Source organism: Martes martes (assembly GCF_963455335.1).
Source record: "Martes martes genome assembly, chromosome: 1".
NCBI classification, from domain to species: domain Eukaryota; kingdom Metazoa; phylum Chordata; class Mammalia; order Carnivora; family Mustelidae; genus Martes; species Martes martes.
Genome location: NC_137888.1, coordinates 147,359,142 through 147,380,330, shown reverse-complemented (window position 1 = coordinate 147,380,330; position 21,189 = coordinate 147,359,142). Strand labels below are relative to the sequence as shown.

The following is a 21,189-nucleotide window of genomic DNA, read 5'->3' as shown; positions in this document are numbered from 1 at the left end:
AATATAAACTTAGTAGACTTAAACATATAAAACCTGGGAATGTCAACTTATGAGCCATCTTTAATATTAAATGGCAACACAGCATTACTCAAAATGAGTTAAAGGAGTACAGTGTTAAAAAAAAAAAAAAAAGAAAAGGCTAGGCAAACACAATTCTATTCTATCTAGCAATGCTACATGAATCTAGTGCATGCAGGTAGGTACTCAAGAGAGGTTTGTTAAACATGGAGGTGGGGCATCTGGGTGGCTCAGCTGGGTAAGCATCTGCCTTCAGCTCAGGTCATGATCTCAGAGTCCTGGGATCAAGCCCCAGGTCAGGTTCCTCACTCAGTGGGGAGTCTGCTCCTCCACCCCCTCCTACTCATGCTCTCTCAAATAAAATCTTCTTTAAAAATTGAAAAAAAAAAAAACATGAGGGAGGGAAGGCAGCTGTAGAGAATAAGAGACAGTCAATTCCTCAGGTAGCTGTTGTCTGATGCCTCATTATGGAGCACAACTCACAACGGTGGCACCTGGACCAATTCAGCACTCACTGTGCTCCCCAGTTATCATCACATGGGTATTCACAATGTGCAGATGGCACAATCCTGCTCCCCCTCTGTAGGGTCTCACCATCTGCTCCAAAAGATAGCATGCTTACAAATAACTGTGCTGAAGGCAGAGTGTGAAAGTAGAGGCAGACACAGTTTGGGTAGTGGGGGGAAACAAGAGAAGATGACATGCGACTTCATCATTTCCATGGTGGGAAGGAGGTCTACAGGGAACAGTTTGGAGAGTGGTGTTTCAGGGGCCAGGAACCATAGGAGGAAAATGCATGGGAGTGAAATACTGAGAGAGGACTGTCTGGCATAGGAGTGGGCAGCACGGAGGCCTGGCAGACCATGCTGGAAGGCACACTGAGGCTGGATCATTCCAAGCCCTGAATGTCTCACCAACGAGTTAGAAGGTCCCATCACGGATAACAAGATGTCCCTGAGGTTTGCCATGGAAGGGAGAGGCATGGGGAAGATTATGGGATGGCAGAAAAATCTCCCTTGTGTTCAGCAACCAGGCAGAGGGTAGCCAACGGGCATGAGCAAGGGGGACACCACAGAGGAGTCAAACTGGATCATTTCAAGAGACTCTTGTCCACATTCCAGTGTCAGCAACACCAGCACATCTGCCTAGAAACAGCAGTCTAACGGCCCCATGATCACAAGAGCAGTGGGTTAAGGTCCCCCATCACTTCACAAATGATAGTCGAGGCCCAGGCAGGGGAGTCAGGTGACCTGGAATTTGAATTGGGCTTCCCGACCCCCAAAACTCGGTTAGGTCCTCCTCTTCTACGTTCATCCTGTAGTGCCCTGTACCTCACAGCAGCTGCGTGCTCACAGACGTAAAGAGATGTCGATTTCCTCGCCATTGTGTAGTGACGGTCTTCCCTCTAACACCACAAGCTCCCTGAGCACTAACACTCTTCTTCCCTAAATCCCTGCTGAAATCTCACCCAGCCCTGTTCCAGGCTACTAGGTGCAGAAGCAAGTCATGAATTAATATTTCATTAGCCTGCCAGGAGTCACTTTAGTCAGGAACCGTGGCCTGAGCAGCCTCCCACGTGCCAGAACACAGACCTGAGGAAGTCACCATCCACAGGAAGCCTTGTGTAAACAGGACTGTGAGGGGAGCACTTCTCTTCTCGCTGTCAATGATACTGCGACCATTTAGTGCTTACCTTCCCTGGGCCAAGTAAATACAAAGTGCTATCTATTTACATCCACTCACATTTATCTTCTTCTCTCGTGGAAGTCACACCACAACCCAGCAGAGCAGTTTTTATCATTTGTACTCTGCACAGGAGGAAACCAATACTAGGCAGGTGAAGAAGAAACTTGCCCAGGGTCATACAGATGGAAAGGGGTGTGGCTGGGATTTGCATCCAAGGCCCATCCCACACCAGCGAGCCTAGAGCACGTACTTGTCTCTGCTTCCACATCTCTGCCACACAACCCTCAGGTTAAACCAGGACCGATTTTGAATCATAAGGCATGTTGGTGGCAGGGACTGAGCTCCTAATGGAGATTCTAACGCCTGCCTTCCCATGGTCCCTGCCTCCCTAGTACACATTTGTATATCATAGCACTCTCCTCCCCGAAAAAGAAAAGCAAAGCACTTCTCACTTCAAACACTGGCAACCCTCAATTCTGCTGCTTGGTGGTCATTCCTGCAAGAGGCAGATGAGGTTTTGAATGCCGAAGAATCTCCAGGGTGGAACATTTATTTATTTTCTTTTTACTTTTTTTAAGATTTTGTTTTGTTGTTTTAGTTTTTTTAATTTTTCAAAAGATTTTTTCATTTATTTATTTGAGAGAGAAAGAGAGAGAGCAAGCACACAGAAGAGGGGGACGGAGAAGCCGACTCCCCACTGAGCAGAGAGCCCAATGCGGGGCTCAATCCCAGGACCCCAGGATCATGACCCCAGCCAAAAGCAGATGCTTAACCAAATGAGTCACCCAGGTGCCCCAAGATTCTATTTATTTATTTGAGAGAAAGCAAGAGACAGCACGAGTTGGGTGAGGGGCAATGGGAGAAGCAGACTCTTCGATGAGCAGGAAGCCCTGTGTGGGGCTCAACCCTGGGACTCTGGGATCATGACCTGAGCTGAAGGCAGATGCTTAACCGACTGAGCCACCCAGATGCCCCTGGAGGGTGTTTATAAATGGAAGAAGTGACATTGGGTTTGGAAAGTACTTCTAGCTCCCTGTTCTAGGAGGATGTGTCTTTGATACACATGACATTTCTTTTCCCGGCCCTTTCCCCTAATTCTGTCTCAAAGACTCTACCTCTGTCCGATTGACATGGTGTATAAAGATCAAAGTTGGCAGTCAAGACCAAAAGCAATATGAAGCAGGTATCATAGGGGGAGATTTAGAAAGATGTTAACAGTAAAATATACAGTGGTGTGGAAGAAATGAAAAAGTAAGACACAGTGATCTAATGGTACACCAGAAAATTAAAAAAACAGAATTCGAAAATATTTTGTATTAAGGAGTTTTCTTTTACACATCCTTGAATCTCTCTCAAAATCACTTGTAATAAAAGGATTTCTATTGTTCTGGAATTTTTAAACTTCTGATCCTTTTTATCTACAGTCCACAAAACATAATCTTTTATAGATTGATATCATCAAAGCATCTTGCAGAGTACCTATCACTGGCATCTTAAAGAATTACCTAAAACCACTGTCAAAACTGAAATAAGAAACAACATTCTTTGGAAAAAGCACTAGAAAAGAGAGGAAAAACAAGAAGAAATCCGTAACACAGGATTGTATGAGTGCCCTATTAGCTTGCAATTCTTATAGATGAGCAAATAAAAACAACCAGGTAGTTTGAAGGCCACTTCCCTCTACTGGCTTTACAAGTTTGGGTTAAACACTAACTATCATGTTTACTAAGGCATCTGGAATTATTTATTAAACCACACTAGACGGGCTAAGCACTTGACCAGCTGAACTGGGGATATGAGATACCATTTATCAGAATGATGAATAACAGAAACTAAACCAGAGTCTAGGGAATCATTCTTGGCTCTGCTACTAGGACTCCTGGCAAATTATCAAACAGCTTGGTTTCAACTTGAGCTTCTGCATCTCTCCAAGCCAGGAAGCTACCATTTGATGTATATACCTCTTGCAGTTTTACCAGGATTTCAAATATAGCAATGAATTCATATTGGCTGTATGCTTTCACATAATCTAAGTATCAGCAGACACAGTTGGTTAAATGAAATAGCCACATGTGGGCACCTAACACCCAACACAGAAAGTATTCAATAAAGCCACATCCCCTTCCTTCTTTACAGCATGGTGCGAAGTAAATTCATTATACTTTGGGGTGAACTGGCTTTTCGTAGCCACTGAACATACTCCTAGTCCTCAAAAACTGTCTTGCAATTCCATGTTACTGGTCGTAAGAGAAAGTGATAAACTTTATGTGTTGTACATGTATGTATATGTGAGTACAAACGTGTGTGTGTGTGTGTGTGTTTGCATCCATCGTCTGTGCAAGCTAATTCATCCTGTTGAGGGTGGGCTGGAGCGCCATCCCTAGATAGGAAAGATGGCACACCGCTGGGCCAGCCCTAGGGTGCCTATAAGGCAAATGATCTCCTCCATCAGGAGACTTCCCCAACTACCTCTTGGCAAGTGTTTCCTTAGGCTTCTCCTGTTTTCCTTTCAGATTGTGTCCTTGACACTGCTCACCCCAAGATGACTTATCTCCTAGCCTCTGTCCATAGAATCATATGTTCTTTTTCAAAAATAAAGACTCAGTAGAGGAAGATCAGAAAGGAGAGAACAAAAGGGAAGGGTGACATGGTGTAGGGTTGTTCAAGACACGGGAGGAGAGGCCCTATACCTGCAGAGCCAGCCGAACGACACTGGACGTGTGAGTCAGCATGCCATGCAGAATATCGAGCAGGGAGAAGAGCAGTGCGGCTGCCGTCTCATTGTTGTTCTTATTGTCCACGTCCAGGCATAGTGTGGCAATTTCAGTGAACAGGTCACAGACATGGCGGACCAGTCCTGAGGGTAAAAAGAAGGGTACAACATGTCTCGTGAATTAAAAAATAACGTGTCACATGAACCCAACAGAGCAGGCATGTGTGTTCTATGTTGCCTAAAGCCAAAGCAGTCCTTCAACTGTACTCATACCGGATATCTTCAGGCACATTTTTAAAATTGCAGGTTTCCAGGCCTCACTCCCAGAATCTGCTCAAGAGCCTGGAATGTGTTAAGAACAGACCCCGAGTGACTTGATGCAAGGGTTCCCTAAATTACACTTTGAGAAACATGATCCTACATGAAGAGGCTTCACAAGGGCAGAGGGTTTCCCTGACACTGGAAGAAAACATGTGACATATGAACATACTGTCCCCAGGTTCTCTGAAGTTCACAATACGGATCAGGCTCTACAGGCAGACACAGGAGACACGGGAGACACAGGTATCTCCAAGTAATGGAGGCAATTTTTTTCCATATGCATTAAAAAAAAAAAGCAAAACATAAGATCAACTATGATTTTAGGAAATCTGATATTCAGAAATTTCCACGTTCTATCATTTTGCTGCTGCAAATCTGGTATTAAATTAACAAGGTGGTTGGTCTTCAACTTTTAGTTTGATGTTGTCGGTCACAAAAAATACATTTTCACAAGCAGGAGCATTATTGTTTACACTTAAATTGGCATTTTTATTGATACTGTTGTGTAGCATTACTCATATAGAGTGAATTCATATAGAGTGAATGTGGTGAAAATACAACACTCAGTGTTATACACCTAACATGGTAAGCAGGACCTTTGGCCTCGGTAGATCATCTGAATGCTCTAGAAAACCAAATCTTCTAAAATAAAATATTTTACATAGCAGATGGTGGGGGGAAGCATGGTAAAGAGCTTTACAGTAAGCTGGACTTTATTGGTCTTACAATCCACTTGTCCTGAGTTTTCAGATGATCAGCTGGATGGAAACTCTGCCCAGCGCAGCCATCCAAGCTTTGGTATCTCTTCCAAACAATGCCATTGTCATTTTCAGTAAAGCAACTGAGTTCTCCTAGGCTGGTGCAGAGTAATTCTTAGACTTCAAAAGTAATTAATTTTGTCACTAAAGGCAGACAGAAACCAAAATTATAGAGGTCTCAAAGTTGTACTCCTTGTGGCAAAGAGTGGTACAAGTCACAGAGCTGAAGATAAATATACCTGAAGAGAAGGTAGAATTAACTATTGGCAAAACTGATGCCGAGGTTTGATGGCACATATCATCAATGACACAGAGCCCAGAAAAGCAATTATTATGACATGTACACGACACCAGAAGGCGTTCTCCTCTGAGTCAGGCAGCATCACTCATTCCCATGCCATGAATCAGCACTTGGGCATTCATGAGCTGCAGACAGGGCAGAAGGACTTTAAAACAAAGTGTTTGGTAAATCCATGCTGCAAGACGTTTTCCTCTGGGGGGTTAGGATTACTTTGTAACACGTCACGCAGAGGGTCAAAGGTGCAGAAGGGTGAGAACTATGGGAACAGCAGAGGACGACGTGGCTCTTCAGAGGGGGAGGCAGACCCCGGATGTCCCTCTAAGTGAGGCTTGACTCAGACTAAACAGCTGGTGAGCAACAGAGAGCGATATTCCTGATCCTCATTCCGTCTTCAAGGAAAGAGTGTGAACAATGAACGTAATCGGATCCCTGCTGGGACAGAAAGTCTTTTCCAGCCTGCTGTGTGGAAAAGCGGGCGACAAATGTTGAGCTCTGACTTGACACACTGAAGTCACCAGCTGTCAGGGAAGGTGTTCAGGAGACTGGAAATGAAGCATGACACAAAATATTTCTCCACACCGGTGATAATGCCAGCAAGCTCATTAGAAGGATGTCAAGTGGTCTATTCTCAGCCACATATTCAGTGTCTTCATGGCTAGAACTTACACTTCAGGGTCAAAATACACATTTTTCTCATTTAAACTTTTTATTATGGAAACAAAGAAAGTCACAAGACTCTGTAAAAAGAGCTCCCATCACTTTCTTCAATAATCCTCAACACTTCTGCCCATCTTTGCTTAATCTATCCCCATTTTTTTTTTTTTTAGGATTTTAAAGCAAATAACAGACACCATCTTATTTCTCTTGTAAATACTTCAGTATGGTATAACAGAAAAATGTTCTTCTTTTAAAAAAAATTATTACCCCTTAATAAAATGAGACTTATTTAATATAGGCAATATGCAGCCTATGTTCAAAACTCAAATATCTCAAAACTGTCTTTTTAAGGATTAGTTTGTGGAAATCAGGGTACAAACCAGGTCCTTGTATCCTGATTTGGTTGCAGACCTTACATCTCCTTTCCATTTGGTTGCAGACCTTACATCTCCTTTAATGTCTAACAGTCTTTCCCCTGCCTGCAATTTTCATGCCATTTATTTTTTGAGAAGTTAGAATGTTGTTTTCCTGTAGATTTTCTTGTGGTGTTGTTCCTGTATCCCTGTATTTCCTGTAAAATGGTAATTGTAGTGACTACAGACTCCATTTAATTCAGATTCCATTTTTTGGGCAATAATACTTGGGGCTGGGTCTCTATATGTCCTGTTGCATCATATCTGGAAGGATACACTGTCTAGCTGTTCTACGCTTAACAATATTAAAATTGATCGGGTTCAGGGATTGTTAGTCTAACCCATTCATTATAAAGTTCAACATCAAATGTTACCTACTAAGGACTACCATCTATTCCCACATCTCATTAGATAAGGGCAATACAGTAAGTTTCATATTCTGTCACTCCTTCTGCATTTTTTTCAGCTGGTTATCTTCTATAAAGAATCTTCTTGGGGGCCTGGGTGGCTCAGTGGGTTAAGCCTCTGCCTTCAGCTCAGGTCATGATCTCAGGGTCCTGGGATCGAGCTCTGCATGGGGCTCTCTGCTCAGCAGGGAGGCTGCTTCCCCTTCTCTCTCTGCCTGCTGCTCTGCCTACTTGTGATCTCTCTCTCTCTCTCTGTCAAATAAATAAATAAAATCTTAAAAAAAAAAAAAAGAATCTTCTTGGGGGCACTTCAGTGGCTCAGTCAGTTGAGCATCTGCCTTTGGCCCTGGTCATGATCCCAGGGTCCTAGGATGAGCCCCATAAAGTACTCCCTGCTTAGTGCAGAGCCTGCTTTTCCCTCTCCCTCTGCCTTGCCCCCAGCTCGTGCGCTCTCTTTCACTCTCACTCACTGTCTCACCTAGAAAGAACAAAAGAGAGAAAGAGAGAAAGGAAGGAAGGAAGGTAGGAAGGAAGAAAGAGGGAGGGAGGGAGGGAGGGAGGAAGGAAGAAAGAGAGAGAGAAAGAAGGAAAGGAAGAAAGAAGTAGGAAGGGAGAAAGAAGTAAGAAGGAAGAAAGAGAAAGAGAGGGGGTAAGGAAGGAAGGAAGGAAATTCTTTTATCAACTATCTGGTTATCAAAAGGAAAAGGCAGGATATGTGTTTAATAAATGCTTCTTTGTTGTCACTTACCAGTTTTCAGAACAGTGATTTTGGAGTATTAGCAATTACCAAACATGACTAATGGGGGAGAGGGTGGAGAAGCTAGAAACTACCAAAAGTTACTAATGAATTCATTTTGTGGCATCATTGTGAATACACTGGATATTTAAAGGATACATTTTATGGATTTCAGTGGATTCAATCTTTTCTTTCTTTTTTTTTTTTTTTAATGTCCAACTTGTTTCCATCTTTGGCTACTGAAAGCCCCTTGAAAGTGTCCTAGCCACTGTTATAATATGTTCCAAGTTCATCTTAAGAATTCCAGCCTCAAACATATTAAATAAAATGAATTTAAAAGCTTTATGAAGGGTTTAAAAAAATAAAAAATTCCTGTCTCGGACTAGGCATTAGCTACTTCTTCAAGAAGCCCTGGTGTCTTTTAAGAAGAAACTGTGTTTGGAAACCATGATTTGAGAACTAAGGATGCTCATTGCTACTGGGTCATTGATTCAGTGAATAGAGATAATAGGTACACATTGACAGAGAAAAATTACTTCATGCCAATATTTCCAGTTTCAGAGTCCAGAAATGGACCCACACATATATGGTCACATAAACTGCAAAAAATGAACGCTTTACAAAAAAAAATTCTTTTCAACAAAAGGGGGTAGAAAAACTGAGTATCCATATGGAGAAAAGGATCCTTGACCGTGACATCATATGCTACGCAAAATTAGCTTCACATGAATCACAGATCTGCACATAAAAACTAAAACTGTAAGAGTTCTAGAATAAGATATAAGAGAAGAACTTTGTAACCACAAGGCAGGCAAGATTTCTAAGGTCTCAAAAAGTATGGATCACGTAAAAATCAGTAAATTAAACACCATCACAAAATTAAATATTTACAACATAGATATCTAATAAAGAACTTACATGCAGAATACACAAACAGTTCCTACAACTGAATAATAAAAAGACAATCAATTTTAAAGATGGGTAGAAAACTTAAACAGTCCATTCATCAAAGATCTATGTCAATAAGCACATGAAAAATGTTCAACATCATTAGTCACTAACAAAATACAAATTAAAATCACAATGAGATACCACCACATACAAACAGAAATAATTATAATGAAAAAAAGCTGACAACACCAAATGTTGGTAAGGATGTGGAGTGACCAGTACTCATATACACTGCTGATGGGAAATAGTTGCGGTTTTTATAAATTTAAATATACAGTTAGTATTTACCTAGCAATTCCACTCTTACGTATTTACCCAAGTGAAAACCTTTATCTACAGAAAGACTCATTAGACCTTTATTCAAAATAGCCCCAAGCTAGAGATAGCCCAAGTGTCCATCAAGAGGAGAATGGACAGACACAGTAAGACATATTCATACAATGGGACTCTAGTCAACAATGAAAAGAAATGAGCCACTGAATCACACAATGATATGGATAAATCTCAAAAAGGATGCTGAGAGATAGACACCAGAAGCAGGTGTATAAATGCAGTGGTATGATTACATCTGTAAGATTCTGGAAAAAAAAAAAAAGTCTATGTCGATTGAGATCAGAATAGTAGTTGCCTCTAGGGAAGGGACAGGATAGAACTTTCTAGGGTGATGGAACTCTTCCATACTTTGACAGTGAAGCCTGTGCTGGGATGATAGCAGCATTTACTGTGCACTCCTCTGTCTGGCAATGGGCTTTTACTTGTTTTTTAACATTTAATACCTCACCTGAATTTACATTTAATACCTAACAGCTCTGCAAGGCAGATGCTGATATTTCCATTTTATATAAGCAAAAACAAAGACTCAAATAACAAGTACTCAAGTAAAAAGTTCAAGGTCACAGAATTAAGTACAAGTCACAGAAGTGATTTGAACACATGTGTAACTCCAAAGTCCATGTACTTTTGTCAATATTGTGGAGATTCTTGGACCAACCAGTGGGGAACTGAGACCAGAAGACCAATGAGTAGGCCACTGAGGTCATGCCATAACCAAGTGGTGGTGGGAAGCAAGGAGGAAGGCAGACACATCACTAAAGAAGTGTGATTTTTAACTTGGTGGCAATAGTGGCATGGGGACTAAAAGGGTCAATAAGGGATAGGAGAACTATATCGTCTTTGGAAGAACTGGGGAGAAGGTTTTCTAGGCACTGTAAGATAGCTTTTTAAGACATGAGTTTGAGATAACATCCAAAAGCCAATGACCAAAGGCAGTTGGAGATTAAAATCTAGAAACTGGGTGGCAGTCAAGACTAGAAAAACAGAAATTGAAGATGACCAGAGAGAGCAGAAGGGTTCCCAAAGGACAGTCAAGACAGACAAGCAAGACAACCAGCACTAAGCAAATCCCAGACAGGGGGAGACTTTATAGAGGAAAGGAAGGAAAAGATGCTACTAGAAAAATAATCATAATAACATAACCATGTCATAGATAAAAAAGAATTATTCAAATCTAAAAAGAAAAAGGTGTCAAGGAAGGGTGCTTTGTTGCCATGGTTCATAAGCCTGAGGAAAGTTCACTGACTGGGTCATTTCTAAGCAATTGATGTCAGTCGTTGGTAATCCTGTGGCTTGAAGTCAAACTTCAAGTTACTAGATCTTTCTTGGTATACTTTCTCCAAAAATCCTGTAGGTTTTGACATGTTTGCTTCCACACTGTGTCCAGAATTTCCCCATAGAGGGAGTTAGGAAATACTGCTTCTTGGAAGGAAGGGCTTGAACCTGAATTTGCATAAGGCTGACCATACCCACTTTGGAGCAAAGCAAGGGACCACTGTTTGTCCCTTCATCTAGCCCCAGGGGACTCAAGGATTAGATTGCTAATATTGGCAAAGCTCTGTGAATAAGCTAAAACAGGATGCATTTTACCAAAATGGAGGAATAAATCTAAGAAGGAGGAAGAGGGAAGGAAAGCATGTTAATATTCCCTTACTTCTGTTCTTTTATTCTTTTCCATATATAGGTGCTAATCAAGGGAAAGATATTCTTACCTCCAAAGAGGGAGAGATGCAAGTTCAGGGACATTATCAGGCCTGTGATCTCCAGATCAAAAATTCTCCAAGGGATTCAACTGTCAGTGGGCATGCGTGTGTGGCTCTTTGCACTCTCCTCTTCCACTAAAAAGGCTGGTGGTATACAGCACAGCCAGAGGCCTGCACCCCTGGGGAAGGCCTGGCCATTCCTTTCATGGTTTTGGGGGGTTTTTCCCTCTCTCCCCTCTATCATCCTGACCCCATCTGAGATTTAGTAGCTACCTGTGACTTAGGTTCAGCTCTGCTCCAGACCCCTGGGCAAATGCACTTGTGTTTCCCATCTCTCTCCATTGGTCCAATCCAGTATGCATCTGTGTAAATGGAAAAGGGAGGCTCTCCTGCCTGAGTGTTAAGATGTAAGACTGATGTTTCAACACTGAGGCAAATACACAGGGAAAGTCACAACCAACTTTGTTTCCAGTCTGGCAGGTGGATCTAATATAGGAAGTAAGGCTAAAAGCAGCCTTCTATGTAGACCAGCATAAAAAAGAAGGTTTCTGTGCCTTTTTGCCCATCAGCTCCCTCACAGATGCTGTACAAAGGTATCTGAAATGGGGCTCTCACTTTTCCCAGTCCTCTGGTCAAATGTCACTGTAACAACTTCTTAATACTCTATCCTAAGACCTAAAAGAGAAATCAAAATTCATTAAGATACAGAAGCCAAGAATTACTTTGCATTAATTACAACCAACTCATCAAAAAAAAAAAAAATCCAAGAATTATTTTGTATTAATTATAAGCAAATCTCTAAAGGAGTCATCCCCATGAGTTATTTTCAAGTGTTTAACGTTCTGGGAATATTAATGTACATGAGCTATTTCCAGCTCTGGTCACTGTGTCCTGATTATATTATTAATTTTTCAGAATCTGTTGGAGTAGAGAGATAATATGAGAGTACACTTTGAAATGCCAAGATTTGAAAGCAATTTATATTTCTATCATTAATGACTTGAATACAACATTCTAAATCTAAACATAACCTCCCCAAATTGAGGCTTCCTTGTGAATAAGTTTATATCTGCATCATACAAACATGTGGCCATTTACCCTAGGGTTCATGAAAGTCACCCTGAACAGACAATCTGGAAAAGCAATATAAAGGCATCTGTGAGATGTGATGTGGGAAAATCGTTCTTTCCCAGAATGATCGGTGCTATACTACCAAACGCAGGATCACAACAAATCTGCGGAGTTAAAAGTCTGCTTTTAAACAGAAAACCACGGAGGGTGAAAGTGGCCATGCCCATCCCAGACATATTGGAGGGGTAAATACAGGCATCTGTAAATTCGGGGTCCTGAGCCAGAGCATCTAAGCACACAAAACCTGTTCTGTCTGAACGTTAATGAGCAGCCACGCAGCCACGCCCCCGAATGAAAATATGTCTCATCTCTCAGTCTAAAAATTTAGGAACCATCTTAGGGCAGGTTTTGCCTCTGTTATTTCAGCCGCTTCTTAGGAGACCCTGGGTGTCTACACCAGGCTCTCTAGCCTTCTTTCTCCCCATGCAATTGTGGCCCCAATTCTGCATGTCCTCTGCCTTGGAGCTTTGGTTTCCACACTACATCTTAAGCCCTCCCTCTCACACCCTGCCAAAACACCAGGGCCCATGGGAGTCTGGCTCACCCCAGTTAGGAGAAGGACACTGAATAAGCTTCATTCTGTGTGTAGGACAGACCAATTCCCAATGCTGTATTCTGCTGAAATCAAGGAACCCATCAAACCCGAAAACTGGAAGTACTTCATGGAAAAAGGCTGGGGACTTCTCAAATATGACAGAGGCTAATGTTTTAATTAATAACCCCCCCCCCCAACAACCTGAAGGGACTCTCTATATGAGAGTATCTTAAAAACAACCTTGCCCCAGCTCCCCTGAAGCCACAGTGGTCCCCGGACCCCCACGATTAGTACAGTATCAGTCTAGCACTTAACTCCAAGGACAGAGGAGAACACTGTATTGAATTATTCCACGTATATGATTTATTCTGGTCACCTGCCCCAGGAGACTGAAATGCCCCTTTCTTTTTGAAGCAGATACCCTGCATTTTAGCAACATGGAAACCTACTTCTATGCCCGCCCCCTCCATGCATACTTGAGAGGTAAAAATTTTGGATAGAATAAGCTCAATTACAAAATCGCTGAAAAAAGAAGGTTAACATTTGACGGATTTATGCACTGAAACATACACTCCTTTTGATTACTCAGATAGCTAGAGTAGCTTAGAACTGATTTACACAAACATATCCGGAGCCATTTTTGAAAGGGTGAACACAAAAAGTAGAAGTAGGTACTACTTTCATATCCAAAACTTAAGATACAATGTTGTTTATGACTAATTCAAAAAAGTATGTTTTATTAACTCAAAGGTGCATCAAGTTTCCAATTTCTACCAGGAAATAGAGGAGTAATGGAATGACTGATTATATACGTGCAAAGCCCAGGAAAAGTGCTGGAACAGAGTGGGGTGGAAGAACAGGGAAGGAAACCTTCTCAGGAGGGAGGGTGACCCCTCTTAGCAGCAACACACCTCAGGGTCTGCCCCGAAAGTGTGAAAGCTTTGTCCAGTTGAATTCTGACTTCAATAAAGCACTTGCTGAAGTATGAAGGGTCTTTTATGAGCTGGGCCCTGAGTTAGAGCATATCCTCTCAAGTTCCACCTACCACATCTTCCCTCCTACCCTTTCTCCTTCCCTGTGATCTATCTCTGAGTTATTTGGGAGAGAACATGAATCATTCATTCAATCCCAGGTTCATCTGTAATATGCTGAACATCTGTAATGTAAATTTTTTTAAGATTTTATTTTATTTATTTATTTGACACAGAGAGAGAGATCACAAGCAAGCGGAGAGGCAGGCAGAGAGAGAGGAGGAAGCAGGCTCCCTGCTGAACAGAGAGCCCGATGCGGGGCTCGATCCCAGGACCCCGGGATCATGACCTGAGCTGAAGGCAGAGGCTTTAACCCACTGAGCCACCCAGGTGCCCCTGTAATGTAAATTTTATAGTACTCCACAAGGAAGGAACTAGAAAACAATTCAAGAAATGGTCCCTTCCCTTCAGGGTCCATAAACAGAGATCTATGGGTCACACAGATCATGGAGTAAAATGCCAGCTTGGTGTGATCAGCCAGAGGGAGTGAAGATCCAAGCCACACTTGTCATTTTTTCTTATACTCTGTAAAAATTCAATTTTGTAATGTAAAATGTAAAAATTCAATGCATTTGTATGTAAAAAGTATGACACAGAAAATACAAAGATCCCTGACATCCCATTTCCTCGAAACTTACCATGCATGGGTTTGCTGTAGAGGGCATATGAAACATATGCAAACACATGCATACACAGATGTGTGCAATATAGCCCATACCTTGCTATTTTTCACTGAAGGATGTATCAGAGACTTCTATATCTTAACCCATTCCATAGATAAAATGCTAACTTGTTCTACTATGTAACTGTACAGTGTCCCTTTTTAAGATGAAATTCCATGACACAGCTAGCAATCCCAAGAAGGAAGGGGGAAGTTCAGGCACCACCTGGTTACTGTGTAGTGTTCACTTGACACAAAGTGACTGTCCCCAGCCACAGCCAGCTGTTTCTTTCTCCCCCTGGAGTTCCAGAAATGGGGCAGCAGAGGCAAGAGTTCCACTCTAATGAATACATTTCAACATTTGAAACAGGGAGCAACAGTGCCAAGGCCCAAGGAGCAAGAACACTAGGCTGTAAGGAGGGTGGAAAGGAAAATGATGGGGGAGGAAGAGAACTCAGGGGTCAGGGGCTCCGAGTATCGTATTTAGGGCCATGGTTCTAGCTGTTTCTGGCTCAAGAATGATTCTTTTTTTTTTTTTTTTTAATTTCTTTATTTGACAGAGAGAGGGGGAGAAGCAGGCTCTCTGCTGAGCAGAAAGCCTGATGCGGGGCTCGGTCCCAGGACCCTGAGATCATGACCTGAGCTGAAGGCAGAGGCTTAATCCACTGAGCCACCCAGGCGCTCCCCCCAAGAACGATTCTTAGTTTGAGTTCCATCAGAAATGCTCTCACTGGTAAGACATTTTCTTTTTTTTTCATGTGGCTAATCTGAATTTCTGATATGTGTATGTTAAGAGTCCTAACAAGGTCAAGGGATGGGGAGTTCTAATTGTTTTTTTAAATCTTCCTTAATGAGACAGGGTATCAGTCTCCCAGGTGTCAAACTTCAAGTTAGTTATCTTCAAAAGCATCATGCTTTCTTGACTCCATGCATTACCCACCCTCCTCATCTTCCCTGTCTTTCAATCTATATTAATTTTTTAATTTTTTATTCCTTTCAGAGTCAAAGTCTTCCTGTGGTCCAAGTAACCTTCTTCTTCCCAGAGGCAACTAGTTTCACTTCTTTTACCTAATTATCATCCCTCCTGCCATTTCTCTAAATAATACACACTTGCATTTTTTGAGTTGCTGGCATTATCTGTTGACTTCCCCCTATGTGGGAAGGAAGATAGAAGCTCTTTCCCCATGTCCTACCTCACACCTACACAGCTCCCACTCCTCATCCCCCTACTACAGGTATCTCTTACTTTCAATCAGATTGACAGCGATTACATTGTTAATGACTGGATAAACACTATTCACAATTAAGTCACATGGAAAACTATGATTATTTTTCCTTCCCTTGGCAACTTCATGTTTTCTCTAGAGTTAATAACTTTGAAGACTTGATTCTCATTTTAATGGTGCTTTGGGAGTGTGGTAGGATGAATAATGTCTACCCCCTCCCCAACAAAGATATCCATATCCTAATTCCTGGAAACTGTGAGTGTCACCTTCCATGGAAAAGGGAACTTTGCAAATGTGATTCGGTAAAGGATCTTTTTTTTTTTTTTTTTTAAGATTTTATTTACTTGTCAGAGAGAGAGAGCACAAGCTGAGGGAGCAGCAGGCAGAGGGAGCAGCAGGTTCTCCGCTGAGCAAGGAGCCCGATGGGGGACTCGATCCCAGGACCCCAGGATCATTACCTGAGCCAAAGGCAGACACCTAACCAACTGAGCCACCCAGGCTTCCCATTGGTTAAGGACCTTGAGATAGACTATCCTGGATGATCCAAACAGGTCCAATGTAATCACAATGATTCCTACAGGAGAGAAGCAGGAGGTCAGAGTGAAGGTGATGTAAAGACAGAAGTACGAGGTTGCAGTGGCACAAAGGCTGAGAAAAAAGGAACACAGGCAGCAGCTAGAAGCTTCAGCTTGGGTTTTCAAGGCAAGGAAACAGAAGCCTCCTGAAGAAATGAAGCCACCAACATCTTGACTTTAGACTCTTGACTTCCAGAACTGTAAGAGAATAGATTTTTGTGTTGTTTAAAGCTACTAAAATTGCGGCTTTGTTACAACAGCCATAAGAAGACAATACAACGAGGAAGCAGATGGAATTCCCTTTGTCGATCCGCCATCTTGACCCAGAAGTCCTCATCCACTTCCTGCTGATGAGATGCACTTCTGAGTCTGTGTTAGCTGATGGACCAATAACTTAAAGAACTCAAGTTGGATAATATCAGAGACACTATATTCACTACATTTTTCTGTGGGAAAAATTGATTAACTGGCTCATTTTTGGTCATCCAAAAATGGGTGGGGGGGCTATATAATTCAAATTATAGCACTGGAAACTCTTCGGACTAGGAGTGAGGGGTCCTGGTGTCATCACTATCAGAACCTAATAGAGTGACTGTGGTCAACTTATTCCATTTTCCTGAGCCCTAATTTCCTTGTTAGAAAATAAAGAAGGAGTACTCTGTGACACTGGAGGTTTCTCTGAGCTTTAATATTTTATAAGTCAGAATGTGGCAAATGAATATTAAATAGCACTCATTTACCCTAAACCTATTAAAACTCCACAGGGAAAATTATGTCCCTACACTATCAATCAAGAGACAGGATAACAAACTGGTATTATTATTTATAAATCAATACTCCAAAGCTAAAAATCAGATATTAGAACAAGCTGTGAAGAGAAAGAACAATGATAGTAAATAACTACAGGGCTCTTACCATGTGCAAAGTACTATTCTAAGTGCTTTAACAGATAATCTAACCAAAAATCCCCTTAACTCTATTTTACAGATGATGAAACTGAAGTTTGGGAAAGGTTGAGTAACTTTGCCACGGCCATCTGGCTCTAGTCTATGCTATTACTCACTCAGCAAGACTGTTTTTCTGTAACTGAAATGACTGAAAATGGAAAAGAAGGACTATCTGTGAAGCTTATCGTGTGACTACAAAACAAAATACAGGGGTGCCCAGGAGGCACAATCTGCTGAACCTCCGACTCTTGGTTTCTGCTCAGGTTGTGATTTAAGGTCTAGAGATCAAGGCCCACATCAGCTCCTCCAAGCTCAGCATGGAGTCTGCTTACGACTCTCTCTCTCAAGACAATTATCATATGATCTCTCTGATATGAGGAATTTGAGAGGCAGGGTGGGGAGTTTGGGAGGTAGGGAAGGAAAAAATGAAACGAGATGGGATCGGGAGGGAGACAAACCATAAGAGACTCTTAATCTCAAGAAACAAACTGAGGGTTGCCGGGGGGAGGGCAAGGTAGGAATTGGGTGGGTGGGTGATGGACATTGGGGAAGGTATGCGCTATGGTGAGTACTGTGAAATGTGTAAGCCTGAGGATTCACAGGCCTGTACCCCTGAGGCAAATAATGCATTATATATTAATAAAAATAATTAATAATAAAAAGAGACACTCTCTCTCCTTCTTCCTCTGCACCCTGCACAAGATGTGTGCACTCTCTCAATAAATAAATAATCCTTAAAAAAATACAAAAAACAACAGGTTTAAAAAGATGTAATTAGGAACAGATAAGGCTAAGAAAGGTGAGGGGGAGGGCAACACATATCAAGTTGAATCTCTCTCACCACTAGAGAAATATAAAGGGCTGAAAAATAAGTAAACAGAAAGAAGGGACAGGAAATTGCCACACTGTGCTGTGAAAATAAATCCGCTTCGTTAAAATCTTATTTTGCAGAAGTTATTTTCACATTTGTACACAGCAGGTCTGGTATCCCATGACAGTCTTCTTCTTCAGTGACATCTTTTTGCATTAGTTAATTAACAGGTGCCACTCACAGAGTGAGCCCATCGAGCCGCTGCTGCAGGAGACACGGAGCAATATCAGACAGTCAACACCAGTGCTGCCAAGTAAATGACAACAATCAGCAGGGAATGCATTTCATTTTCAGTTTTCCGGTGGAGAAAATAAATATTACTTAGGAAGAATTTGATATGCACTTTCTACATATCAAATTTCTGAAAAAAAATTTGAAGTCACATTGGAAATCAATTCAAGCTATAAAGGAACTTGTAAATGCTCACTTAAATATGAATGTAAAAAATGAAGCCTTCAGAAATAACCACGGAGGAAAATAAATGAAGAAATGTGGTAAAAAAGCTGAAGAGCATGAAAAAAAAAAAAACAACCAGAAGAGCATAATACTCATTCTTTACCTCCTTGCACTTGACTTCTTGATGGCTCTTGTCACATCTGATCTTTTGGAAATGTGGCCACCTTCTCTTGTCTTAGAGGACACCCCACTCTTCTGAGTTTCCTCCCTGCCCATTCCTTCTCAGTTTCCTGGAGTACTTTTCTCCAAAACCCCACAATCAAGTGTACTTATCTGATGAATGCCTGTGTTACCTACTAGACCATAAACCCTACAAGAGCAGAAAACACATCTGTTTGGGTTATTCCTATCTTATCTAAGCCTAGCACAGACCCTGGCTCATAGCATGTTCTCAAGAAACATGTGTTGAGTACTAACATTATGTGACCACAGAAGAGCTCATTCTAGAAAAGTTGATTAATCATTAGAAAACCCACTACTGGAAATTTTACTGAACAGTGTATAGAAATAGAGATCACCCAAAGGAGAACTAGCAGAGGCTATTCAGAGCTTCCTATAGCAAGGGGGGTCAGCCACTGCCCCTTGCAGTTGGCAGAGACTCAAAGGCAGGCAGAGGAGTGGGAAAGCTTTATAGTAAGAAGACCGGAAGGCTTGAGGTATGCACTGATCAGAGGTGGTTGGTATGGGGAAGCTGGAAGCAAGTTAACTAGTACGGCATCTCCTGTTATTGGTTTAGGGAGCAGGTTTGGTTTTCTGTGGTTCATCCTGAGTCAGAAGCAGGAGTGGAACTTAAGGAAGCTGACAGTTACTGACCAAGTCCTGACCTTTTTGTGCCAATTCCTACAGAGGTGGTAGTGTGGCATCCTGGAGCGGTTGCTGCAGAGGCTGTAGTCTGGCTTCCTGGGCTAGGTGCTGCAGAGGTTGGGAGTCAGTTCTATTTTCAAATATGAACTGACCATTGGCCATTTATGTAGAGCCTCTCAATAGTGGAGGCATACCCGTTAAGGTCAGGAACTGGAAAAGGATGCCCACTCCGAATTTTCATTCAAAATTCCATTGGCTAATTTAGCCAAGGCAATAACAATAATATGTAATGACTCTGATAGTTAATAGGCTTCTCAAAAAGTCTACTTAGGGAGGGGATCAATGAGATTTGCAATCATTAAAAAAAATGAAGCAGAACTACATGTATTGACATAGACATATGCCTATCACATCAAATATGGAAAACCAAGTTAAAAAATTATACACATGTGGTGCCTGGGTGGCTCAGTGGGTTGAGCCTCTGCCTTCGGCTCAGATCATGATCCCGGGGTCCTGGGACCAAGTCCCACATCGGGCTATATCCTCGGCGGGAGGACTGCTTCCCCCCCCACCCCACCGCCTGCCTCTCTACTTGTGATTTCTGTCTGTCAAATAAATAAATAAATAAAAATTATACACATAGTCTCTCATGGTTCACCTCCCCTTCCAATTTCCCTCAACTCTCTTCTCCTCTCCATCTACGCTTGTCCTCTATATTATTTGTTATGCTCCACAAATAAGTGAAACCATATGATACTATGGACTCTGAAAAACAACCTGAGGGTTTTGAAGGGGCGGGGGGGTGGGAGGTTGGGGGAACCAGGTGGTGGGTATTAGGGAGGGCACAGATTGCATGGAGCACTGGGTGTAGTGAAAAAACAATGAATACTGTTACGCTGAAAATAAATAAAAAATTTTAAAAAATTATACACATGGAATAACAGCATGTAGAGAAGGCATTTAAGAGTCATTTATTGAACATATCCTATCTTTCAAGCACTGTGCTCCTTTATACACAGTTACCTTTACTCACATTATCTCATCCAATCTGCCATAGCCGCCCAGTTATCCCCACTACCCTGCAGATAAGAAGGTAGGGACGTTAAAGAGAAGTGGAAGTGACGTACAGCTCCAGACCTGGATTCTTCCTCACTATCTAGTATTGCTTGGTAAGTCTTTATGCAGAGAATAACCCAGTTCATCGACCCAGGCAAGCTTACTTTTTAACTTCATAACCTTCTGCATTCATGAATATGTTTCTATTGAATACATGTTACTTTTATGGTCAGAAAAGTTACAGATATTTTACATCTTTAAAAAATAAAAAGAAGAAGGAATGATACAGTACTTGAGACACTTTTGGACGGGCACATAAAGGCTACTATTCAGGGTTCAGGGCTCAGACTGAACCTCTGTAACACCATGTGAGACTCATTCCATTCTGACACATTTGTGAGGCTTGTTCCACCTTGAAGGAAGTCTCAAGAGTCTCAGACATGAGAAGCTTGATACCAAGGAAAGAAATACTACCTGGTGTTTCAGGGGACATCAGAGTGCTGGCTTTGCCTGTCTAGATGTGATGGCTTTGCCTGTCTAGATGTGATGGCTTTGACCAAGGAGCATAATGTGAAAACCAAGGATAGAGAAAATGGAGCTGGAAAAATGATACCCTATCATCATCCTTCCTGGATGTCTCTGAGCAAAAGCAAAAAGCAGTATGATCCCTTTTCAGGGATCAGCTTACAGATCCCTTATCCACAAACTCTACCCCAGTTCCTCTGCCTTCTCCAAATCTTCCACCCCTTGCCTCCCTGTTCGAGTCGCTCACCTCATGTAAGTATCCCTCATCTCTCCCTTCACCGGTCTCTTTCAACTAAACCAATTTCTCAGTTCCAAAGGAAATGTTCAACTGGCCTTGTTGCCCCCTTGCTGAAAATACCACCCTATCCCTCTTT

At 41.9% G+C, this 21,189-nt stretch overlaps 1 protein-coding gene across 1 annotated transcript in view; it reads right to left on the bottom strand.

Annotated features, from left to right (window-relative positions):
- ULK4 (unc-51 like kinase 4) overlaps positions 1-21,189 on the bottom strand; it is a 610,308-nt gene that overhangs the window by 194,487 nt on the left and 394,632 nt on the right. Inside the window, exon 33 of the mRNA XM_080819657.1 lies at positions 4,395-4,561. Coding sequence (XP_080675783.1) covers positions 4,395-4,561 — 167 coding nt within the window. The remainder of the gene's footprint in view (positions 1-4,394; positions 4,562-21,189) is intronic.